Source organism: Protopterus annectens, chromosome 13.part0 (assembly GCF_019279795.1).
Source record: "Protopterus annectens isolate FY-2018-M chromosome 13.part0, PAN1.0, whole genome shotgun sequence".
NCBI classification, from domain to species: Eukaryota; Metazoa; Chordata; order Ceratodontiformes; family Protopteridae; genus Protopterus; species Protopterus annectens.
In genome coordinates, this window is record NC_056747.1 from 625,886,869 (window position 1) to 625,914,490 (window position 27,622).

The 27,622-nt window shown below is 38.9% G+C and overlaps 1 protein-coding gene across 1 annotated transcript in view; it reads left to right on the forward strand.

Moving 5' to 3' along the window:
- Positions 1–472: 472 nt before the first annotated feature.
- LOC122788352 (kelch-like protein 10) overlaps positions 473–27,622 on the forward strand; it is a 77,065-nt gene continuing 49,915 nt past the window's right edge. Inside the window, exon 1 of the mRNA XM_044055423.1 lies at positions 473–660. Within this exon, the coding sequence (XP_043911358.1) occupies positions 473–660 (188 nt within the window). The remainder of the gene's footprint in view (positions 661–27,622) is intronic.

Consider the following 27,622-nt stretch of genomic DNA (forward strand, 5'->3'; position numbering starts at 1 on the left):
TCAGTGCTGAAATGACAATCCGGTTTGAAATTTTGATACTGTCTCTGCTCATCAGAAATGAGTCTGATCAAGGGCAGAAACACCAGCCTTCTGAGGTGAACATGCAAACAAAAAGCCATTCACTCTTCTCAGGACAGGAACTTGATAGGACCCTGCAGAGCTTACTTAGGTGCTATTTGCTAATGTCGGATGTCCAGTGGAATAAAAAGTGTTTTCTCTAATAGGATACCACTTAAAACAGACAATGTTCTACATCATATACTCCTTACATAAACAGCCAGTGCTGCACTGGACTTCTAGAACGTGAAGCTGTGCATTTATGATGTCAGTAATGGTGGGATTCTAGAACTTGCTGAGTACAGATCACTATACTCAGCTAAATATCCATATTACAAGGAGAAATACATTAACAAATAAGTCTGTCTCTTTCATAAAAAAGACATTCTACTTGTGCTTGCCTGGAAGATTAAAAATGGGAGAACCACTTATAACACACAGTCTTCACAATATCCACATTAAGAGGAAAATGAGTCCAACATCATGCAAAATTATCAATCAACTCAGACTACAGGGTAAACTCTGTGATGCAGTTATCAAGGTCAATGGAGAAGAAATGGAAGTTCACAGAAACATAATGTGTAGTTGCAGTCCATATTTCAGGTCAGTAAAACAGAAGTGCATATGAGAAATTAAAACAAACATTTAAAAACATTTCTAAAGCTATAGTAGTTCAATAAAAGTGGAAACTGCTAAAGTGAATGCTTGACAGTGGTACTGGTTTACACTATTTCTGTTATAAGAACTGTAAAAAACTAATACACTTCACCTCTTATTTAGCTAGGTGACATAATAAAAAGCCTATGTGAATAAACAGAGTAAATGAAACACTAAGTGAAATAACATTTTTTGCTTTCTTTGGCAGATGTTAAATGCATATATGAATAATGTGGCACCTTTTTTCTAGACATTTCTACCAAAAAGTTATCTATTTAGTAAACCTTTCCTTGGTAAAGGTAGCCAAGTATGTTTTAGGTTGAATATAGTTTATTTAACTGTATAAATAACATTTTATTCATATATTGCTCTCCTTTCTGTCCATGAATTCCCTGTAATTATACAATAAGTATCTCATAATGAAAATTTGGTTCAAAGGGCTTTACAAAGGTGGGCATCTGTAACCTCCACCAGATAGTTATCAGAAACATTTCTAATTTACTCACATTTCATGGTAATAGTGTAGCATATGGAAAACAAATGTTGTATACAGTCTGGAAGGATATAAGGATCTTATTTGATATGTAAGCAAACCAAATAAAGCTCAAAGTGCAAACATCTGCAACTCTGATTAGCAGCCAACATTAGGTATGACAAAGGTAGAACAACTATTATAAGAAAAAAGCTTGTAATGTACAGGACTTTTCATAAAAAAAGACACAGGAATAGATGTTTAGATAGTACCTATAGACAAATATGAAGTGATATCCTTATATTCACTGCTGCAGTATTCTTAACATATGGGGATTCCCTGCCATGGAATCCCGACGTCTGGCCAGTTTCCTAAAGACTCTATTGCTTTAAAGGTATATCGAATGTCACCCAAACATTCCTTGTGTAGTTTGGAGCATAAAGGTGATGTTCAGGCCTACCACAGTCTGAACGTCTTTGCCACTAGCCCAAATGTATCTTTTCACCATCAGTCTGCTTACCTGTGTCTGTTTTCTGCCAGTTGAACACATTTTCATTCTCCAGTGACTACAAACGCTTGTTTGCTGACTTCTTTGCAGTTGCAGATAAGTGTTCATTGGGGGGTTTATTTTTTCTTTTCTTTTTTTGTGGTCCTTTGGGTTAATGTCATCCAGGAAGGGTAAATGCCAGTCTGGGAGACAGATTCTCCATAAAGACAGACACAATAAGTGTCTTTTTTGTCTAGGAACTTCTCATGACCATACATCTTGTTCAATTTGTCAGGCATTCACCCTGAAAACCCTTCACAGTAGACTTTTTTTCCCTTTCTTTATATCTCGAGAACCAGTGTCTTAAACTTCTCACTAAAGATACAGTGGAAAGAATCTCCCACCCCGAGGGTCAGACGTTAGGAAAGAAGATGAAAAAGGTACAACTGGAATCTTGTGCTGTCCAGCCTCTGCCAGGTGTTTTTCCCAAGGTTGTTACAAACCTGGAGGCTCACCCAGCTATGTTGTTGGATTTCTCTGCCATGACCGTGGTGGAGGCAGGGAGGGTCTGCCTGGCAGCATGTCTGATGAAGCTTTGCAGGCATCCATCTCGGGCATTCAGGGGGAAGCACAGTTAATTTTTTTCTGAGGGTCCTAAGGGAGTTCCTTCATTTTTAGTTGGGAAGAAGTTCCTACTATGGTTATCAAATGTTGTCCTGGGTTTGAGCCTTCTCAGTTTTTTGGAGGGGACATTCCCTTAAAAAAGAAACAAAAACTTAAACATCTTTCTTCTGGCCCTAGGGATCCACAAAGGTTACTGTCAGGCCTTTACTCAGGGGCTATTTACTGCTTTAATCTCCTTAAAGCCTCCTCAAGTGGTTTCAGTTCCTGCTCCTCCTTGGTCCTGTACTCCACCTTAAAAGGCCTAGAGAACAGGATTCTTCTGAGGAACAGTCAGATTCTGTTGACAAATCCCTGACTTATTCTACTCAAATTCCTTCCCTTTCGGACTATGGGTCAGAGGAGGAGGAATCTATTAGCCCTGATGTTCCTTTTGAGGAAATTTGATTTGGGGACACACTCCTTAGGATGATGGATTTTGTTAAGTGGGATTGTGCTCATGTCTCTGATATCCATAAGAGGTACTAAGGGTACTAAGAATTGCTGCAGATGGAATCTCCTAAGTTTGCAGCTATTCCTCTTGTTTTGGCTGCTTTACTGGATGCTTTTTTCAATGCATCTTATCCACCAGATTCTCTGACCCCTGTTCCCAAGAAACCTGACAGGTTTTATAGGATGCCTGAGGATTATTTTTTATATAAATGTCCTGCTGCTGACCCCTCTGTAGTGTCTGTAGCCTCTGATAAGCCATTTCATTTGCTTTCTTTGCCCAAGTTATTGCCTTCTGACAAGTACAGCAGAGCTATGGAAAGGCTGGATAAGAAGGTTTACACTTCTGCTACCCTAGCTTTAGGGCTATTAATTATCAGACCCATATGTCTTGGTACGTGTTAGTGCTTCTTTCTCTGGCCTGTCAACTTATTTCTTATTTTCTAGACTCTGATGGTAAAACGTTTATTCTTTCCTTGATAGACACTTCCTTTCAAGTTGATCATCATTCTTTAAATGTAGTTATGATGTGGCAGATGCATCTTCTAGGGCTGCTGTTTTTTGTTCAGTGATGAGGAGGTATTCTTGGCTTAGGCTTCAACCTTTACCTATTGGTATTAAAGCTAAGTTGATGGATGTTCCTCTGGATTTTAAGCTTTTGTTTGGGGAAGCTGCTTCTGGTTTGTTTATGTTCCTTCAGGATAAGGGTAAGGCCTTTCAGGAGATTAAACGTGTTTGTTTTTCCTGTACCTAAATTTCAGAGAAACTACCCTGCTAAGCCTGCCTTTGTTCGAAGGCAATTCCACCCTTCTACTAAAGGTAAGAAGAGTGGCAAACAGGCTCCTCCAGGTGCTGTATGACTATCCGTCCCTTCCCAGCCACACTCCTCTTTCTCTTCACCTTTCTCTTCCTCTTCTTGTTTGGTTTCAGATCAGGCAGGATTCTTGGGTTCTGTCAATCATTCATCAGGGATACTTCATGGTGTGGAAATCCTGTTCTCCTTTTATGGGCATTCCTCAGTCTCCTTGGGAACAACTTCCCTTTTTCCCTCGAGGTTCTTCAAATTCTCTTGACTCAAGGTAATATTCAAGAGGTGCCTGTCTCTCAAAGAGGGAAAGGGTCCCACTCCAGACTGTTTCTAGTGCCCAGGAAAGAGGATTCCTTAATGTTTATGTATTTATTTAATAAATCAATCAACCTATTAATTTTTTTAAATGAATATAGCTCTTAACTTCTTTGCTCAGTAAGTACAAAACTCTAATGATCATCATTATTGACTGACTGTAATCCTTAGTGATTTACCACAAAATTAAAAAAATGAAGAACAGAGCAAAAATAAAATTGCACGTTACTCATCTGTGTTTACTGTATTGCGTTTCCTCCTACTTTATTTTGTTTTTGCCTCTTCTTAAAAGTACTCAATTTTATTTATTCTGCTGCATTTATTACTGCTTTGTAGTATCCTGATTAAATTGTAACTGTTATTCTAGGTGTTTTGGTTTAAGCACTTGGGCTTCATACCAGTTGTTTTACATTAAGAAGGTTTGTGGTCTGCAGTGTTGTAGCAGGACAGGTAGCTTACATTTTTCTAAGCTGGGAATTGCTGATTGAAGGCCCAGTGTCTGCTATTCTAAAAGTGTATTAGTTCTGGTTTAAGCACTTGGGCTATAGGCCAGTTATTCTACATTAAGAAGGTTTGTGGTCTGCACTCTTGTGGGAGGAGTGGCTGGATTCTGCCCTTCTGAGCTGGGAATTTCTGGTCACAGGCTCATTGTGCCTGCTTATTTGAACTGTTTCTTACTAAAATTGGTGCGCCTTGTTGCTGTAGCATAGACCAGATTCAGGCCTTCCTGAATCTAGCTTTGTTTATATAACTTGAGCACTGATCCAGGCCATCTTTTTTTGGAGAAGGCTCTCCTGCACCCTAGTGGCAGGAGTGTGCAGTTAAAACTTGTCTGTTTGAAGACTGCTGGAACAGGTTTCAGTTTTGAACTTTTTTCTGGTTAATTGGGTAACTTGTTTACATCAGTTTGATTGTTTTCTATTGTTTTATATATATGTAAAAAGATTGCACTTTATTCATCTGCTTTTAATGTATTTGTGTTTCTTCCTATGTTATTACTAGGGGCATTGACTACAAATCTGATCTGAGATATATAACAATAAGTATCCTTTTCTGTGCATTTAAAGTGTTTTTTGATTGTATCTGTTTTATTTTCTGGGAAAAAAAAATATATATATATATATATATATATATATATATGTATGTATGTATTTGTTTCCTGCCTTTCTAAGCTAGTATAGTCCAGTTTTCATGTTAGTGCTGAATTCAGGGCTGTGTTACAACTCTCTGTGTTTGCCCATACCTTACTTGGATAGAAGGAAGTTTCTCTGTTCACCTCTGAGAGAGAGGAGCTTTGAGCAACCTATCTTTCCCTGGAGGAGTGGTTTCAGCACACAAATTAGTAGTTTATTGGCCATTTTGGGCTAATTTCTATCTCTTTCATTTTCCTGCTATAAAAAAATGCATCTACCCAGTTTTGCGTGCCGGGCAGCCCTGGTTAGCTCAGGTATAACTACTCCCGGCTCCACAAAGTCTCAATTTTTTTCAAATTTTTCCCTTGGAACTAAACAAACTTTCAACTTAAGCACTCAAGCCATTCATTTCTCAGCCCAGCACTTGCTCAAAACTCATAGCAAGCACTTATAAACCCTAGCACTAGACCCCCCCTATACTGTACAGAAGGACAAGGCTCTCTATTTGACCTTACCAGCTAATCAGTAAAACAGTTCACTGTACCTATCCAGGCATTTCCAAAGGGCAGTTTCAGGTATACTCTCCAGTCCAACTGGTGAATCTGGGCATTTGGAGGCAATGTTACAACTGCCTCATGAACACAGACAACCCTCTCCTCCTACCACCAAACACTAATACATGTGAGAGATGCAATTATACAGCCAAACTGGAGGCTAAGCTCTCAAACCCAAGACTGGATCAGACAGTCAAGAGGAGAAGGGAAATACTTGCATCCCACCACCAGTCTCACATAGACCCATTAAACCAGCACCGGCAAAAAATACACATAAATACACCAAAACATACTCAGAGGCTCTAAATAAAAACCTGTAAAAGCAAGAGAGACCTCCAAAGCAGACATCCAAGCAACCTCCACCCCCCCCAACACAAACCATGAAACACATACTTCACAAAACCAGTGTGCTACACAATCACAGCCCTTAAGGCAAAGTAACATACCCAACACACTAGTAATAGGTGACTCTATAGTCAGGCACACTGACATCCCACTCACTAGGCTGAATAAGGAGAATGTTACTGTTAGCTGCCTGTCGGGTGCCAGGATCCGCCACTTAACACAAGCACTCAGGTCACTCCAGAACAAGTACAAATATGACTCTATCATTGTCCATGTTGGTGTGAATGACCTGAGCCATACCTCCCTGAACTACATGAAAAGAGACATGGAAGAGTTCTCTGATCACATAGCCCAGGCCGGTATGACCCTGACCCTGAGTAGCATCCTGCCCTCACCAAGAATGATACCACGGTATAAAGAAAAAATGATCAATTTCAACAATTGGATAAGTTTCTGGTGTCGTTCAAAGGGGATCCAGTGTCAGTCCGCCTGGGATGACATGCTCGACAAGCCACGCTGCTTCGCTAGAGATGGCTTGCACCTGTCACCCTTAGGGTTTTGAATACTGGAATAGGCTCTTGCCACCCCCATAGTGTCTTTTTTAGGCAAAGCTCAAAAGACAAACCCACTGCCATAAATAGCACAAGTAACAAAAAACTGAGGGTAATGCTACTCAATTCCAGAAGTTTAAACCTCAAAATGCATGCACTCGAGCCACTCCTCAGTACGGAAAAAATTGATATATGTGCAGTAACAGAAACCTGGTTTAAGGCTCCAGAGAGCACCCCAGCACTACCAGGCTACAACTCATACCATACATTTCGACCACAGAACCCGGACCAAAATACAAAAGGTGGGGGAGTATCCATATTCATCAAGGATACCCACACCTCCATGTTAGTGGCACAACAAGATACTTTAGAGATCATCCACATGCAAATAACAACGGACAAAACTGCAATTCAAATTGTAGCTTGCTATAGGTCACCCACCATGTCCCAGGACCCCCATTACACATTTCTGGAAACACTGGGAAACATAAAGGTCCTACCAAACACCCTAATATTGGGCGATTTCAATTACCCAAACATTAACTGGGAGAACTACTCAAGTACTAACTCCCTTGCCCAACATTTCCTAGAATTTATAAACTCAAATGCCCTGGATGAACTCCCACCAGAGGTGACAACATATTGGACCTGGTCATCACCAACATGGGCGACCGGTGTTCCACACCGGAGGTCAATCCCTCGCTAGTTAGATCTGACCATAAACAAATCACTCAGGATATCCGCATTCCGCCTCCACCTCCGGACAAGGAAACCACCATGAAAAACTTTACAAGAGCAGACTTCATGTTACTTAAGACCAAGGTGGAAAGTTTCAAAGCCCCATGCTAAAGGATAATGCTGTCCAAGCTGCAAAATCCTTTACTAATGCATTCTATGGGCACCTACAAGAATGCATGGATCGTGCTATCCCAAGCAAATCCAAAACTTACTCCTCCAAGAAAAGGAAACCAGACTGGTGGACCGCTGCCATAAACAAGCTATACAACAGAAGGAGGAAACTAGTACAGAAAAGAGTAAAATCCCAAGAAGGGAAGACATCTCTGATCAGTATCAGCAAGAAACTACGATCCCTCATAAAATCATCCAAGGCAAGCTTTGAAAGAAAAATTGCCAAGGACTCCAAAGATAACCACAAAGCATTCTTTAGCTATGTCAAGAATCTAAGTGGCAATGCTCAGATCTGCTCGGAGTTAGTGCAGAATGGCATAAAATACATTGAACCAACCAATATCGCCAACATCCTGGCAGACAGGTTCAGTGCAAACATCACCCACCTCTCATCCCCTTAAAGGGCCCATAACCATACCAGAAGAATGTAGAGCCCCTGAAATCACAGACAATCAGGTTAAAACAGCCCTCTCCAAAGCCAAAAACACAGCATCAATGGGACCGGACGGTGTCCCTGGCTGCGTCCTACACAAGCTCAAAGACGAACTAACCCCTCACCTAAACACACTGTTCAAACTCAGCCTCTTCCCAGGCTACATACCCATAGATTGGCACACAGCAATGGTTATTCAGCTCCACAAAGGTGGAGCCACAACAGACGCCGGGAACTAAGCCTGACTAGCTTGGTCTGCAAGACTATGGAGCTCATCATCATGGAACTCATTAATAGAGACATTGGGAACCTCCAAACACTGGACCCTACCTAGTTCAGCTTTGTTAAGGGCAGATCATGCCTCCTAAACCTAGTGGACTTCTTTGAGAGAGTTACCAAGGCTATAGACGAGGGAAAGGTGGTACACACAGCCTACCTAGACCTCGCAAAGGCCTTCAACACCATTCCCCATTCTGGAATTATAGACAAGCTCACCAGCCTGAACATAAACCCCTAAGTCACAAGATGGGTTGCCAACTGGTCATGGATAGAACCCAAATGGTGAGAGTTACAGGAGCTAGGTCCAACTCTAAACCAGTTACAAGTGGCGTTCCCCAGAGCTCAGTCATAGGACCCCTCCTGTTCAACATATACTTCTCAGAGATACAGGCAAGCACAGGAGGACTATGGCTGACCAAGTTCGCAGACAACTGCAAACTAGGGCCTATAATTGACTCTCCGGCTGACACAGACATCCTCCAAAAGGGTCTCACTGTGACGGATACTTGGTGTCAAAATCATGGCCTCAAGCTAAATGCCAAAAAGTGCATAGTCATTCCCTTTGGAAAAAACAAAGTACCCACAAACTACCACATAGCTGGTTGTCCCCTAAATATAGAAGACATAATAAGAGATCTGGGGATCCAAGTAGATAGTAATCTCTCCTTTGATAATCACATTGCCAAACTGGTTAGAAAATCCTTCTATGTGGCCCACCTAATCACAAAAGGGTTCACATCCAGATCAAAAGAGGTCATTCTGCCCCTCTACTCATAATTCATCAGACCCATCATAGAGTACAACACCCCATTTGGGATGTACCTTACAAGACACCTGCAACACCTGGAAAGACCAGAGAAGTACCTCACCAAGAGGATCACTGGCCTCAAACAGATGCCCTATGCAGCTCAACTGAAGAAACTCTAGCTGTACTCGGCTGCATACCACCTACTCAGAGGTGATCTCTGCCTGACATAAAAGGCCATGTCCAACCCAGAATTGATGGACATGCTCCACCTAAAGAAAACCATATCCCCTTGAGCCACATGCTCTAGGGATCTAAACCTTACCACAACAGTAAATAGGACGTGCTGGAGGGCTAGATTCCTGTCCCAGAGACTTCCCATGCTCTGGAACAAGATTCCAATCTACATTAGGCAGAGCACCTCGCTAACCCTCTTCAAGAGAAACCTTAACAAGTGGATGGAAAACAGAAAGTTTACCTCAGGGATCACTTCAGTGGCTCTGCTGGACAGAGGCACAGGGAACTAATCTAAGGGGGCGGCGAAAGCCAACACATTCTGGCTAGGCTTATAAATGCCTTCAGGCAGATAGCCTAGCACCTACCTATGAACCTAAATATGAGGCAAAACAGTAATAATTTCAAAAATCAGGGACAGCTGAGATCTGTGAAAATGAATAAATGATGGCAATACAACCCCAGTTGAAAAATAGTGTTATCTTTTTTTTTCTTTTTTTAAATCTATATTAAGTTACCTAAGAAAACATGTATAGCTATTCAGATATGATTAATGTAGTTTTCATTCAAACTTAATGCATCCACACCATAGAAAATATGATGTAACAACATGACACAGACAGAAGCATAAAACATCAGCTTCTGTGAATTTTTGTGAACATTATCAGTATTACATAAAAACATTTAAAATACCCTGCTGGCACACTGGCAGGATACTGAACTAATTGGCCTTAAAGTGGCACTTCATTTTCTTTGGCATGTTGTTATGCAGACTGTAACAGAATATCTTGGGAGTTAGTAATCTTGTAGTCCATGGGACTGTTGAGGAGCCTAGCCCAAATTCCCAGTTTCTCTGGCTTTGTCTGATTAAGTAACTTGCTCAAAGTTGCATTATAGGCAAATGACAGCTGAAAGAATCTATCTCTGTACAACAGGAACTACGGCTTACAGCCTTAGCCCTCTGGGGCAACTGCCAGACTATTTTTAAACAAGAAACATCTTTAGTAAATTATCATGTATGACAGAGGCAATCTTACATTTATAAAAATGAAAATAAACCATACTAACACAATCTCAGTTGCAAACATTATATATTGGAAACCATGCAGACACAACTGTAGATGCAAACATTATACATCACTTAATATATAGCCAGTCATTGTCAGTCAAGCATTACATAGCTCATTCAGTTTCCTGCCTTTTTTTAAACCTCATTCCTCCTCTGCATGTGTTTATCCTACACATCATTTTTTTCTATATAATTTGCTCCTACCCTAAAAGATCCCTGTTTTGTACTACTTCTGTTACTTCTTTGCTATTTCTAGTAAAGTTGGTGTAGATTTTAATTTCCATTTTCTAGTAATTGCTTTTTTGGCAGCCATCATAATTAGACTCAGCAAGGCCTTACTATGTCTAGACAATTCCGATTCTGTATCATAGCTCAAAAAATAAATTTCCTTAGTTGCATCAATTGTTCACTCAGCATCTCCAACAGAGCAGTCTGCAGGGAATCTTTAAAAGTCTGCCAACTCAATACACTCCCAGAAAATATGTTCAAAGTTACCTCTTTGTTCCCCATCACACCTCCAACATTTACTGTTTACCTGTGAAGAAATCCTTTGGAGACTACTTGGGGTATAAAAATATGGTTTACTATCAAAATCCCGAATGCAGATGCTCTGCAAATGGGATATCGGACAGAAGATGGTAGCTTGCCATGTTGCTGACTATCGGTAGCTCATATCAGTGAATGTCACTGTGCATTCACTGATATGAAGTCAATCTATAGGCTAGAGATTGCAGTACAGTGCAAACTGGGAAATTCATTCCTTTCCTCACTGTAGTGCGATCTCGAAGTTGGAATATATAGTTAGAAGGGGGTGTGGGGGGCACAGCCTCTTACAGGGGGGTGCAGGGAGGCTTGCCCCCCTGCAAAGATATGATGTGATGTGTAGGAACTATACTTACTTGAGTTCCTATGTGGACATCACATTTTAGAAAAAATTAAAAAAAAAAATAGATTGGAGATGTGGTACACGGATGGTGGAACACTTTTGCAGTTTATGTAACGTTTTTGATATTAACATCGAATCTGCAGTTGTAGAGGATATGGTTTGATGTGATGAGCACAAGTTATTTCCAATTTGAGCATTACATTCACTATTATGACCAGAAAGACAAAGTATTTGCAATATTTTAATAGTAAACATAAAAATACCTATATATTCTAGATTTTGTTGCATTTTTGGGAGACATACATATATTCCCCTATTGTTTCTTTGTGAATGACTTATCCAGTCTTTCTTCCCAATCCTTTGTAACCTCCTCTGATTGATTCTTATAGTTATCATGCAATATTTTATATGCTCTACTAATTACTCATTTTTAGCAGCAACTTCTGTTCTAGATTCTACTAAAAACTCTACTAGTGCTGGTCTTTCATTTAACACCCCCCTATTTTCTTCTCTTTGCCTATACTCTGATATCAATCCTTGACAGGGAAGGCAATCTCTAACCTGCAGTTCAAATATGTTCTTGGCATCTCCCCATTCTATCATCTTTCTCTCTCTAGTTATTTGCTCCCAGTACTATGGTTCCTTTGCCAGTTTTCTTCAAAAATTCCAGCTCCCTCTTGCCTGTTGTCTGTATCCCTAGTTGCAGTCATTCCTATTGACAGAATCTCCTTTTCCATTCCCATGTTGGCTTAGTTCTTAGTATACTTTCTGCTAATTTATGAATACAATATTCTGTATGATTATTGTTATTCTCCTTAAAGGTATGCATCCAAATTATAGTCTCTCCTGGTTTCCTGAGCCCCCCCCCCCTGCTTCATCATCATCTGTTTCCACTTTGAATTATAGTTTTCTGCTTGTGCTATGTATAGGAGCCTTAACTGTTTCACTCTGAAATACCCCTTCAAATCAGGTAATCCCAATCCACCCTGTTCTATTGGGAAGAATAAGATTATCCCACTTGACTCTTGCCATTTTCCCCTCCCAGATAAAATCCTTCAACTCATTATTAACTGCCATCTACAGCTTCTCTTCTGGTTGATAAAAATATGCCTGACCAGTGTATAAGACCAAAGGGACTACAAACATTTTAACTGCTTGTATCTTACTATCAATATCCATATAACACAGCTTCCATTTTCTCAGTTTTTGTATTATCTTTTGTTTAGTCTCATCCCACACAGGAATCATTTTTAATCCATACCCCTAAATACTTCATTTTATCATGTCTACACAAGTATACAGGATCATAGGATTATTGGAGATTACTAGGCTATTGATCCAGAGGTCATTTAAGCCTAGCCGTTTCAACCAAATGTAATAATTTAGACATACTAGTCAATACCCAAGAATGCATTTAGTGACGACTGCCTAGTCAGGAGGGTTGTATGGATATTGCTGAACCAATTCATATCTGGGTACATAATTTACCACCATTGCCTTTGTTTTAGCTTCATTAATTTTGTATCCTGAAATGGTTTCAATATGTTCTACAGGAATGTAATGTCCCTTTCTGGTTTTGTCAGGTATAAAATAATGTCATCTGCAAATAGAGCCAGCTTCTCTTGACTACCATACCAATTATATCGTTGAACTTCTGAGTCCCTTATTTTCTTTCACAATGCTTCTAAATATAATGCAAATAATAAAGGGGAGAGAGAGGATACCCCTGCCTAGTTCCTCTGGTCAAGCAGAGATTATCAGAGAGGACCCCAACCACTTTAATTTTTGTCTCCACTCCCTCATATATCCTCCTAATCAACCTTATAATTTTATCAGAAAATTCAAATGCTTCCATTGCTTTGCTCATAAAGTCCCAGCTTACTCTGTCAAATGCTTTCTCTGCATCAAGACCCACCAACAAAAGTGGTATTTTCTTACATTCAGCTACCTCTTGATCATCAGTGTTTTGTTAATGTCAAATGTTTGCCTCCCCACCATAAAACAACATTGATCCATATCCATCAATTTTGGAATTACTTTTGCCATTGTTTTAGCCATTATAGACATAAACATTTCATAATCATGGTTTAATGTTAAAATGGGCCTATATGAAGCTGGATCTGATGGATCTTTACCCACTTTAGGTATTACAGCTGCCACCGCTTTCTTCCAGGATGTTGGTTCTCCTCCTCTTAAAATACTGTTAAACAAAACCTTCCAGATCTTTATCATTTTTCCCTCCTAGCTTTCAAACTTGCACAGGAATACCATCTATTCCAGGGGACTTTCCTGTAGATTAGTTATACATCATTATTTTTATCTCATCTCCTCCTATCCTAACTGGTAGTAATTGAGGCTGCTCTACCTCTAACCTTGGCATATTTCATTTTTCCATAAACATTTCCATTTGTACCTTTTCTTGATTTCCATATTTCTCTGCTTTATACAGGCTTTCATAGAATTTTCAGAATATTTCTAATACTTCTATAGGACTCCTTGTTATGTTCCTTGGTATAGGCTCCCTAAGCTTGGTGACATCCCTTTCTACTTTCTGTTACCTGAGTCATTGTGCAAAAAGTTTTTGTGCTCTAAAGTTTTTATCAAAAAACAGTTGCTTAACAGCAGTCTTTCTAAATGTGTGCTTATTATCGGGATAATCCCTTATTTTCTGTTTAGCATTCTGCAGTTTCTCCTCTTCTTGTTCTGTGAGATTCCCCCTATTCTGTAATACTTCAACATTTGTCAGTCCCTCCAAATAATTCTTGTTACTTCTTAACCAAATCTCCCTTACTTTTATTTACACCCTATTTTCAAACCCCACTTTAATTTTATCCCACTTCGCTAGCTATATTTTCAGAAAAAAATATATCTTCACTAATAGCTCCTGAATAATTTCCACTACCCATTCCTTAAATTCTCTTTTCAACAGACAGGTGGGAAAGTGGCAGTGTTTCATTTTTATTCATTACCCTTTGTTTTTATTTTAGTTATTATTGGTGCATGGTCTGAAATACTTATTAGGTGCATACCAAGACCTTCAATTAAATGCACATGTTCCTGTGAAATGTAAATTCTGTCTCGCCTAGCCCAGGTTTTGTATCTTGGAGAATAATATGTAAATTCACTCCAAACTTCTAGTACTGAATTCGTATCTTCCATGCCAAACATGTTCATAAATTTATTTAAAAATCTACCCTCCTTTGTTATATTTTCCCTTCTTGCCCCCCCCCCCAGACATATCTTTACTATTGCAAATCAAATTCTAGTCTCTGTCTGTAAGTAATATTCCTTACTGAAAGCTGATCATTTCTCCCAGAATTTTCTTAATCTCCATTACAGCAGTTTTTGGTGGAATATAAATACATGCCAGAGTAATCCTCCTCACCTGTCCGTAGCCCCTTTGTACTACAAATCTACCATTATTATCTTTTTTATCCTCTTCTATTACTATTGGCGCTCCTCTTGCAATCAATATAAGTGCTCCTCTCTTCATTTGCCCCAGGTATTCCACTGAATACCCATCCTGAAAACCTTTCCTTATCAAATTCACATGTTCAATTCTTTCCAAATGTGTCTCCTGTAGCATAACTATTTTAACTCTATATCTTTTAATATAGTTCACTACTCTTTCTTTTTGTAAGTATCTTTGAGGCCATTAATGTTTAAAGACATTATAGAAAGCATCATATTTTTCATAGGTTCATGGGTGTGTACTAGGCTAATGGCTCTGGAGCCTTTACAAGCCTAGATCATAGAAGATCACTGGCATAGTGCCGCCCGACGTTAGTTCCCAGTGCCTCTGTCAAGTAAAGCCACTGGAGTGATCCCTTGCATGAACTTTCTATTTCCCATCCACTCAAGATTTCTTTTGAAGAGGGCCAGTGAGGTGCTCTGCTTGACATGTATGGGGAGTCTATTCCAGAGCATGGACAGTCTCTGGGTTATGAACCTGTCCCTCCAGCATGTTCTGTTGAGTGTGGTAATGAGGTTGAGGTCTCTGGAGCGTGTGGTGCAGAGGGATTGGGACTTCTTTAAATGTAGCATTTCTAACATAGCTGGGTCAGACATGGCTTTGTAAGTCAAGCAGAGATTGCCTCTTAGTAGACGATATAAGACAGAGAATAACTGGAGTTATTTGAGTTTGTCCATGTAGGACATGTGTTTGAGGCCTAGGATTCCCTTTGTGAGGTACTTTTCTGGCCTTTCCAGCTATTGCATGTGTCTAGTGAGGTACATGCCAAATGGGGCATTATACTCGATGATTGGCCTAATGAGGGAAGAGTAGAGAGATGATGACCTCTTTCTTCTTGGATGCAAAACCCTTGATAATAAGATGCGCCAAAGGACTTTCTGACCACAGTGGCAATGTTGTGGGCAAAGGAGAGGTTGCTGTCAACCTGTGTACCCAGAGCTCTTATAATGTCTTCAGTGTTCAGTGGGCTCCCATCAATGTGGTAATTAGTGAGAACTGAGTTTTTCCCAAAGGGGATGACAACGTATTTTTTCGCATTAAGCTTAAGGCCAGAGTTTGGACACCAGTCACTGGTCTCAGTGAGGCCTTTCTGTAGGATGTCTACATCACTTGGGGAGTTAATAATGGCTCTCAGCTTGCAGGTGTCTGTGAACTTGGTCAGCCGGAGTCCCTCCATGTTGGCCTGGACTTCTGAGAAGTAGATGCCAAACAGGAAAGGACCCAGGACTGATCCCTGTGGGACTCCACTCATGACTGGTAGGCAGTCTGACTTGGACTCCACTACTTTCACACTGTGGGTTTTATCTGTGAGCCAGTTTGCAACCCACCTAGTGATATAGGGGTTGATGCCTAGTTTGGGGAGTTTATCAATAATTCCTGAGTGGGGAGTTACTATTCCCAACTTTTATGTATAACACCTTTTTTTGTTAAACGTCAAGTTTCAGCTTTTGTGTTACATACCTGTATTGTTTGGCAGGCTATTATTTTATAGAGTTTGTTGTCACCTCCACTTTAGCTTATGTCATATCTTACAGAACATTCAGTTTTATGGAAAACCCTCAAACAACTATAGACACACACACAATACCCACCAAATAAAACCCACACAAAACTATGTGCAGCTTCAAATATTAAAGTTTTACCCTCCTAATAGGAAAAAAATGTTCCAAACTGACAGCCACACACACAGACTCAAGCTAATGTAAAAGAAAGGTGATCCATGCTAAGATGCATTGTATAGTCTATGGTTCTATTAAGCACTGTCTGATTTTGTGTTATCTTTATAGCTCTCTCAGCTGAGAAACACTTAAATGTTTTCAGAAAACATTTTTTTCAAGCCATTTCTCTTTATCAGATTGTCTGCTAGAGACATGAGAAGTAGACACAAAACTGTTTACTAGAAAAAAAGCCTTATAATATTCAATATTCTTTTTCATTTACTTACTTTCTCCTAAAACGTGTTACTAGATTAAGCTAATGACCTTAATCCACTTATTCCCCTATGCAAAATGAGTAAAAGTATGCTATTTTTTCTTTTGTCATGCTCTTTTAGCAAGATCTCTTTTTTACATCCCAATGCCTATATTTCTTAAAACTGAACAAGTAAAAAAACAAAAGCAGAAACAAAAAGAAGAAAACAAGAGCACCTATTTACATTAGCATCCCCATTACACTTAAAAACAACTGAAAAAACTTTACTTTATAACATGCAAGGAAAATAAAGCACTATTTAAATAGCAGTATTAAGAAACAAATATTCTTACAGTTAACTTTTGCCCTTCTCTTTCCCTATCCTGAGTATTTTTCCGAACATTAATGACATGAAGTAGGGCATATGCTTTAGAGTCCCCTACAAGTTTAACAAAGTCCAAAAAATCCAATATTTCCAGATTTTCTTGTTCTGTCAAATAATTATGGATTTGTAATCCCACATTTGTCAATTTCCTAGTTACTGATTTATTCTCCAAATTTTAATGACATTAAGTAGGGCATATGAACTGCCCAACCTCCTAACCTACAATCAGATCTGCCTCTGTTATTCTATTACCTCCCCAATAAGTGTCCTGCCAGCAAAAATCTAGTACAGCATCACTCACCCAAAAGGCCTCTTAGATCATCAAGCAAACTACTAGTAGAAGTCACCAACAGCTACAATAATTTTGGAGATGCACTATATAGTAGTTCAGTGGCTAAAAAATGGAACTCTCTCCCCACTAGCATACAAAACACATCATCCAAAGCCTCCTTTAAAAACCTCATTAGGCAACATCTCAAGCAAAGTTGGCAGTGCCATGACTGCTCCCCAGGCTAGTGAAAGGTACACATACTAAACCTAGAGTACTTGATAATAGTTTTTACTCTTACTCACAAACACTGGCTAGTGTACAATGTATGAACTGTACCTGTGTACTATGTATGTATTCTACCTATGTTCCAAATTTCAGCTGTACACAACAAATCTATTAATTACCTTTATTTTTAAATTAATATTTTCTTGTTTGTTCTCTCCGCTGTAACTGTTGATGTGCAGCATACCACTATAAAAACATGTCTATTGCAATTTGTGTGTATATATGTCTAAATATCTAAATGTACCTGTAATTTTTCTATGTGGAGCTTTTCTCCCCAGGCCTCTGCTGAAAAAGGCCCTTTTTGGCTCGGTTGGAACACCCCCGGTTAACAAATGTAAAATAAATAAATAAATAAATACATATGCTTTCGTTCAATATTTCCAGATTTTTTTGTTCTATTCCTGTTCATCTCCTTCTCCCAAATCCTGTCTCTGCTTCATTTCCAATGTACTTTTGATTGTTCTAGTCAGCTCTTGTGCTTTTTTTCCAATCTCGCAAGCATTTTCCTTTGAAATACTGGAAAAGGTTTCACTTGCACAGTCTTTGTCTGTGGTCTTTATTACAAGGAGAACAAGAAGCAGATTCTCCTGTTTCACAGCTTACTTTCTATTGGACATATTTTGGTTTTCATCCTTAGCATGTACTTCAAAAAATTATTTTGTTCCTGTAGGGAAAATATTTTGAAAACTGGGTACAGCAGTTTGAATCTCATGCCTGCCTCTCAAAATTCTCTGAATAATGGGATAAATTTAGTCCTCTTCTTCCTGGTGTAGAATGAGTACTCATTCTCCACAAACACTCTGCTGTCTCTCACTTTTAGTATTTTGTCCTTCTGCTGCAGTTTTTGTCAGAATCAACTCCTTCAGCCGGTAAGATTGCATTTTTACTACAAAAAAATTAGGCTGTTTTCTCATAGCCAAGTTTGGAGCATAAACATGATGCACCCTTTTAATAAGAATTCCTGTTGTGGATTACCAGTCTAGTTGCTTATTTGTACATTCATAAACTTAATACTGTCTGTTACTTCCAGCTTCTTTGGCACAGCAGAAAATCTCAGGGTTTCCCTATGTGCTCTGTCCCCTAATTCTATTATTTTTTGAAACATCTCTTCTTGTGCATTCTCATATTCAGCCAGCCTTTTCTTCATTTCGACCTCTGAGTTTTGCAGTTTTATCACCTTATCTGAATATCTGTTTAAAGATTCTTCCCTTTTTTCCATTGCCTTTTATTGCTTGAGATGATATACTCCATCAGTGTTTCATTTATTTTAGTCAGATCTGTGTGCAGTTGCCTTATACTTTCCACTAGGTTACTGGAAGTCATGTTTAGAGCTTGCACTGTTTTTGCTGAACAGCTACAGTGCTTTCCCCAGTGTTTTTTGTCACCTTTTGTAGCTGATTTTCCTTCAGATCCTCTATTTCTTTTTTTCTGGCATCCAGGCAATGCACTTACTAGTCAGTTACTGAAATTTACCTAGAACTCTAGGTCCACTGACCTTCTCTGCTAAGTTTCTGTTTTCACACTGGAAGAGCTAGAATTAAGTTGTTACTCAGTGTGCAGTCATCTTGGAAGTCTTGCCAACTGCCGGACTTGTTGGCATTCTAGTTTTCTGTATTTTTTTTGGAGCTAGACTATGTTAGTTTTTTCCTTATGTATAGGTTTTATAACAGTGAATTATCATTATACAAGATTACTTGTGACTGTGTTTTAGGTCTGAATATTATATGCATATATGTTCATATGGATCTACTACTTTTGATCGATAGCACATTTGATCGAAACTCATTTGATCGACAGCACACTTGATCGAAAACCAGTATTCATGGCAATTAACAGGGATTTTCCCCTCCCTAAAGTCGTGCAACCCTGGAGTTGATATATAAAGGTGGGGGGGGCACAGCCCCCTACATTGGGGGGTGTGGGGCAAAGCCCCCACCTAATTTCCTTTAAAAGAAGAAAATAAGAAAATGTATATATTGTAAACGAAAATAGGTGGGAGGGATAAAGGATATCGTAAGGAGGCACTGGAACATTTTTAGTGTTGACCCAATGGTGCACAATATTATGGGTGACCAACCACTTTTTATTACAAAAAACAGTGTAAACATAAAAAGGTTCTTGGAAAATGGAGGTATTGTTAATGGGGTGAGTGGTATAAGCACGAGACCTTGTGGTTCATGTAACCAGTGTGCCTTTATCAATAAAAATGTAAAGGTCAGTTTAGAAAATAAAATGCATAGTAAAGTCATCTTCAAAAAAGGTAATCGCAGTTTCACCAACATAGTGTATTTGGCAACCTGTGGCAGCTGTTCAGCATTTTACATTGGGAAGACCGAACAAGCATTAAGAAATAGAATATATAAACACATGTAGGACCTTAAACATAAAAGAGAGACCAATGCCTTAAGTGGGTCTATAATATAACCGAGAAACCTCACTTATGCGAATATGGAAACGTCGACACATATTGAGCGAACCGCGAAAACACCAAACGTCCTGAACCGCGAAATTCAAAATGTAGAATCAGCTTAGTTGGCCAACCACACCGCCCGCTACGTAATACCTATCCAAACAAAATAAATAATCCACATACATACAATTAACAAAACCCTACTTCTAACCCTAAACTAAACCTTACATATACTATCTATGCACTTACCTTAACTGCACCCTAACCCTAAGGTCCGTAACTATTGCACACTTAAGCTAAGAAGTTATACCCAAACAAAATAAATAATCCACAAACATACACTTAACAAAACCCTACTTCTAACCCTAAACTACACCTTACATATACTACTATCTATGCACTTACCTTAACCCACACCCTGTCCCTAAGGTCCATAACTATTGCACACTTACCATAAGGAGCTGTACCATAGAAGGGCCAACTATGACAAATCGACATTTCGAATTTCGCACTTCAGGATGTTCTTTGTTTTTGCGGTTTGCTCAATGTGTGTCGACGTTTCCGTATTCGTGTAATTGAGGTTTCGTGGTTGTAACAGGTAACCGCCTTAAGTACCTACTAGAGGGCTTTGTAAATATGTTTGACTCATATCCGTTATGTTCTATTTGTGTTATCTGGAGCTTTTCTCCCCAGGCCTCCTCTGAAAATGGGCATCTATCCAGTTGGACTATCCTGGTCAACAAATGTAAAATTAATAAATAATAAATAAATAAATATAAACATTCTACAAGGTGTATGGGTTTTAGTAAGTTTACCTTTGGTATCATAGAACAGAGTGTAATAAATCCAAGAGGTGTGGATTGGAAAACCTTGTTAAGTAAAAGGGAAACACAATGGCAATTAAGGTTGGCAGCAAATTTTCCACAAGGTTTAAATGAATTTGTTTCAATTGTCCCTATCCTAAAGGAAAAAGCAGAAAGGTTATGGTAGGGGCACTATAGGGTTAAAGATTTACAACTCATTGTACTAAACCAATACTTCTTAGAATGGTTTTCAATAAATAATGTGGTTATTTATTTTAAATTTTTACACAATTTTATATATACATTTTTTTCTATTGTTGTATTTCATTGTATGTTATTTTGTGAAAACTGAGGAAGTTCTGATGATTAGATCACATGACGGGGCTGTTGTCTTAATTAGAAGTTATTTATCCAATTGGAAAAGCTTTGTAATTATTAAATAGGTTTTAATATTGTTTTTATTGATTCTGATGAAGTGCCCGGTTTGGGAGGGATGAAAGTGCTTAATCTGACCAGGTGTAGTATGGAAACCTCTTTTACCTCCACTGTGTGCAATTCATTCTTTCTCCTTTGGTTCTTGATAATAGTTTAACACTAGAAAACCTCAATGTCAGTCAATGGACATTTAAGACTGGATCACTTGCGTTTAGGAATTATAATGATGGTAATGTTGGCTTAACAGTTATTGTGATGAATACTACTGAAAATTTGCATCACCTGTCTATGAGGACTATTTGGCTAATGGATATCATGTTCTTATGCAAAGGCACTGTGTGCAGTCAGTTGTACAGAGTGTATGATTTTTATATGTATTGTGGTTACACTAGGTGTGTCCTGTTAGTTTTTCATTAATGTCAAAGAAGACATTTAGAGCTAATAACTTGTTTTGGCAAGGAGTGTTTTATTTATTCAGTGGCCAAGGTTTAGCAGTGTCAGCCCATTCTGTACTATGTGATTTTGAACCTGCTGCTCTAAAAAGTATGGAGAGAAATATATTCATGGAACGTAAGTGTTGTTTCTTCCAGTTTTCCAAAAACATTTGGAGAAACATTCAAGTATTAGAATTAACAAGTCTGTACAGATCACCAGTTAGATTATAGTTATCTGTTAAGAAATTACTTTCTTTGGCATTCCTTCCTGTGGGTGATGTTCATAGGTTCATAGGTTCATACTAGGCTATCTGCCCTAGGGCATTTATAAGCCTAGCCAGAGTGTGTTTGGCTTTCGCCACCCATTTTAAATTAATTTTGCTATGCCCTTTTTCGAGGTTAGTATACTGTGCCTCTGTCTAACAGTGACACAGAAGTGATACCCGGGGTAAACCTACGATCTCCCATCCACTCATCAAGATTCCTCTTGAATAGAGTCAATGAAGGACTCTGCCTAACCTGGACTGGGATTTTATTCCAGAGTGAAGGGAGCCTCTGGGTTATGAATCTGTCCCTCCAGCATGTCTTATTTATTTCAGTACTGAGGTTCAAGTCTCTCGAGCACGTAGCTTGATGGGATTTGGATTTTCTGAGGTGCAGCATGTCCATTAATTCCGGTTGGACATGGCTTTATACGTCAGGCACAGATCGCCTCTGAGCAGGTAGTATGCCACTGAGTAGAGCTGGAGTTTCTTGAACCGGGCACATATGGCATCTGTTTGAGCCCTTTGATCCTCTTGGTGAGGTACTTTTGGGGGTCTTTCCAGTTGCTGCAGGTGTCTGGTAAGGTACATCCCAAAAGGGGCATTATACTCAATTATGGGCCTGATGAGGGATGAGTAAAGAGGCACGATGACCTCCTCTGATCTAGATGTGAATCCCTTCATGATTAGGTGGGCTATATAAAATGTTTTTCTAACCACTTTGGCCACATGGTTGTCAAATGAGAGATTGCTATCAACTTGGGTCCCCAGGTCCCTAATTACTTCTTCTGTACTTAATGGATTACCACCTATGTGGTAATTTGTGGGCACTTTGTTTTTGCCAAAGGGGATGACTATACACTTTTTGGCATTTAGCTTGAGGCCATGGCTCTGGCACCAGTTGTCTGTTTCTATGAGGCCCTTTTGGAGGATGCTTTTGGAGGATGTAATCTGTGGATTTGAGTTTTTCAGAGAAAATTGCCCTGAAGAGTGTGTTCAACTCATGCAGTATTTTGAGGAGGTATATTTGATGAGAATACCTTGGGAGTTTGCTATAAGATGTGGTGTAACAACTCAGTTTCCACCGGTTCTTCTTATATCTGTGCGGAATGTATTCAGTTTGAATCAAATCTGCCTCCCATGTACATAGAATTCAGTTGTGGTATGGCATCGGTGCTTGAGATGTGTACTTGGAAAGTGCTTGAATAATCTTGGATGTATCATGCATATCCTTACAACAGAACAAGCTCAATTAAATGAAATGAGAGAGAGTATGCTTGCAGGTATACCTTCACCTAAAAAGGGAGGCTATTCTGATGCAATGATCACTTGAAACGCATGCTACACAGTAGGACATTTTTCTTAAATGCTATTGCTTTAAATCTAGAATTCAAAGTCAAAAATCCACCAAAAGACACAAAAACTGAACTCAACGCTGCTCCGACACAATAAAGGCTGTCCAGTAACCACAATCACATTGTCTTTGTATTCCAATTACGACCACAGAGTGAATAAAATTAAACTGATGTTTATTTAAACAGAAAAAAATAATAAAATAGGTAACAGACTATCTAGAATTGTACGGATTAAATCTATAAAGGCAACCAGCACTTCAGAGTTCCCTATGTACCTTACTGCTAGGAATACATTTACTTTATTTGGCTGTAGGACATGTGATACTTCCCTTTACTTTGCATTTTGAATCAGTATGTTTGGTTTGACCGACGTTCATATAGTAATCGAGTGTGCACACTGTATTTTAATTTGCTGTGGAGCACATCGGATGAAGTATGTCTGGTTTTACTTATTTTCCTTTATTTGCTGGACTATGGGGATTGCTTATGAATTCACTTTTTGTGGGGAATTCTATATTATGAGATTCCACATTGAGAGATTTGGCAAAGCATTAGTTTGTTATTTTGAATTTGGACTTTCGAGTCTTACTCTAGCAAGGATTCGGCCAGTATATATATGGATTCCCAGTCTGCGATTTACACATTTCTCAAAGGGAACAGCAGTATTTAATAATGGTTAGGTTTACATTTTACTGACTGTTCTTTTTTATGTGCATTTGCCCATAGCAGTATAACTGTTATATGCTTACGTTGTTATAGGATGTGAGCAGAGTTCAGCACTGTTAGACTTCACTGTGGGGTTTAGAATGTGTGTCAGGTGTGCTTTGTGTCACTTTTGTGGCAGTTTCAGGTGCTTACATTGCTGAAACAGTACAGTAAGAGTGAATTCTCCTTAATTGCAATGTTGTACAAGCTTGGAGTCAGCATAGTTTTAGTTATGGAAGTGTAAAGGTACTAGGAGGCTTGCCTTTTGCAAAAACACTGATTTTACTAATTCTAAGATATTGGAGATTAATATACACTTTTCAGTACACTGGCTCCCAATGAATACGGCAATCAATGGCATGTCTTAGAAATACATATGTAAAAAGGTATTGCTGAGCCAGCCTTCACCACGTCCCATTTCATGGAGTTTGATCCATCAAAACCCAGCTCATCAACTACTAGCAGTGGGGAGAGCTGTATTTGCCCTCTTGCAGAACCCATGTTAGAGCTCATACCAAGTGTCACTGAGCTGGAGTCAGTGAATTGTGACTGACAGTGCAGGACTTGAAACTCAATATGACAAATGTTCATATATATATATATATATATATATATATATATATATATATGTGCGTGTGTGTGTGTGTGTGTGTGTGTGTGTGTGTGTGTGTGTGTACAATATGACAGCTGATCAAAACATCTTCACAACAAATGGCAACTGACTGAGCACAATTGGTCAATCAGCAGCCGATCAAAAACAAAACAAACAAACAAAAAAAGACAAGAAGAAGTTTTGCAGGGGGAACTCTGAAATCATACTACATTGGGCATAGGGCAAATTCCCCAATTTCCATTGTACCTCAGTTTAGCACAAAACAACTGCTGGCTGTGCCTGTGGTTTTCCGGATTCAACAAGATGCTGTTTGATTGACAACTTGTCAGAAGCCCATAAATATAGATATATATGAGTGTTATGTGATTTATCGCTGCATGCTTTTCATTGTGTGCTGGGGTTTTCATTGATGGCATTCTCAAAGTTCATTAAATTGACTGTTACATAATTCCAGGGCCATGCCCCTTTCTTAGGGTAGCTGAGACCCTACAGTTAATATATTTAATTTCCAAGGTTATTTTTTGTTTTTCTTTTGATAATCAAAAATGTAACCTATTGGTTTACATTTGCAATTATTTTTCGTTTGCTGATTTCTAGTGGCGATTAATGGTGATTGCTGTTAAGTTTGTTCAATGTTTTGTGTTTCAGTCAAGCTCACTTGCTTTTTCATTATAAGCTGACATATATATATATATAGTAATATGTATATATATATATATATATATATATATATATATATATATATATAAAACGATATCATCAAACATCAAACTCTCCAAAGAGCAAATGCAAAAAGAATGATCACTTTAGAACAAATCTAAAAAGATCAAAAACAAACAAAAAAAAAAAATTTTTTTGACGAGGGGCAAGCCCCCCCACCACTGCACCTCCACATCCCTGCATAAGAGTGAGAAAAGGGCAACTTCACAGAACTAGCTGTATTGTAATTTTGCATGCAAGGCAGCCAGCAGGCTGAAAAATATGGAAAAAAATGTTCACTGTTGCAGACTTCAACCATATACATGTACACAGGTATTTAAATAGATAGATATATGTCTGACACTCAAGAGTAGAACCAAACTATCTAATCTAAGTTAAGAGCTCGCTATACTCTGTTCAGTGACTGAGGAGTCACTTTGTTTCAGTCTACCTAGCTGCAATGTACGTGATGCATATTAAGAAAGTATCACAGGACCACCACTGCAACAATCTGACATCTTGCTTATTTGCAGAAGAGACCTAAGAATAGGCTTTGCAGAAAAGCCATTATTAAAAAGAGATAGAGGGGGTATTGGACAGTATACAAGATAGGAAGAGTGAGTGCTAGACAGACACACATGGACACAACTCTGATGTGTATTCAGGATCTTGAAATGGTGTGCTGAGGTGACAGATCAGCTGAATATTAACACTGAAGGATTTATGCCCAGGAAGTTTATTTCAGTTAAAGAATATTTCATTAGGGGCATCATTTCCTACAGGTAGAATTGCCATTGTATCATTTTATATAGTAAATACATCCAAACCAGGCTATTTTCTAGGAAGTGAGAATACTGGCAAAGTAATGCAAGCAAAATCTTCTTCTTCTTCTTCTTTCGGCTTTTTCCCGGTTAGGGGTCGCCACAGCGGATCACCTTGTCCGCACAATGAATGGCAGTGGAGTTTTACAGTGTCGAGTTGCCAGCCCGGCTCCCAACCTTCCACAGAAGGCACACTCACACGCACACCTAGGGCCAATTTAGAGTGTCCAATCCACCTGCAGCATGTCTTTGGGATGTGGGAGGAAACCGGAGCACCCGGAGGAAACCCACGCAACCACAGGGAGGACATGCAGACTCCGCACAGAAGGCACCCCAGCCGAGGATCGAACCGGAGAACCTCTTGCTGTGAGGCGGCAATGCTAACCACTGCACCACCGTGGCCGCCCTAAAGTAATGCAAGCAAAATAATTTCTTTAAAATACAGTAGCCAAATATAAGGGATTTCTGATGACAGTATAATCTAGTCAGATGTATGCATATTCCATATTACAGAATAAAATTTTCAAAAATGTATTATAACTAAGGTAACAGAGTGATGAAAAATAAAATGAAACATTAAATAGATGGAACATTTTATGACAAAATGGTGATCATCAGGGTCTAAAACTTGAGATTATTTACCACAGAATCAAAACTCGACTTTAAAAATTAAAACTTTTCTTGGTATATCCAATACTTCAGTGGGCTGCATTATTCCAGAGTAAGAGTTGTGTAATTAAAAGTCTGCAGCCTAGACGTCCACAGTTTAACCCTTGTGAATTCCATGAGCAAGACAACTTTGTATGACTGGGGCTGCATAATATACATGGCCTACTCTGCTGGCCATTTGTCTGATTGTTTTTATCTTGCCCAATTATTCCATCTGGGAAAGAACTAATTTCAGCACAACCATCATTCAGGCAGGTTTCAGTGTAAACACATTTTGTGGGTGGGCATGGAATAGTTGCCACATGGTGCATCACTTGTTTCTACAAGTGACATGGCCACTCAGGCAGACTCTCACCCTTTATTTTGAACAGATGGCTCCCACTAAGTTTTCATTTTCCATTGAGGATATATTACTAAGAAATACACCCTGTAAAGTGTCCCTCAACACTACCCTGGGAGAGGTGAGCAGTTGTAATCTATTTCTTCCTCTCCCTTCCTGGCTATGTATTCTATTTTCAAGGCCAGTAATAGAACCCTGGGTTACTGCACCAAACAACCAACATTTTGTCTCTGTTTAAATAACTAATTTACTGAAATAATGTATAGCCAACAGTGATCAAATGTCTTATCAACATGCAAAAGTAAAAACAGTCTCTGAATCATACAGCCTATCATTCTGTCAGAGAATGTTCTAGTAAATGTGTCATGACAGCATAGTTACATGTTGTACAGCCACAAAACCTACATAAATAAATAAAACAAAATAAATATTGCAGATGACTAGTGCATTTTGTGCTCACAAGGACTGGAATGGTAGCATCATTAAACAGATCAAGTAGAGATTAAATAACATAACTAGGCTTATAATATGTTAGTAGAAGTTGCACAATTCAGTCCCAGATTTGGTATATTGATTACATTTAGGGCTTTAAGCTCTAGAGGTAATGTTCATCACTTCCCTTGCATCTTTAATGCTTTTTTGAATTTTCCGCTCCAGCATCATATTAAAGCAAAGTCAGAAATGCATTGCAAGTGCATCCCAGTATA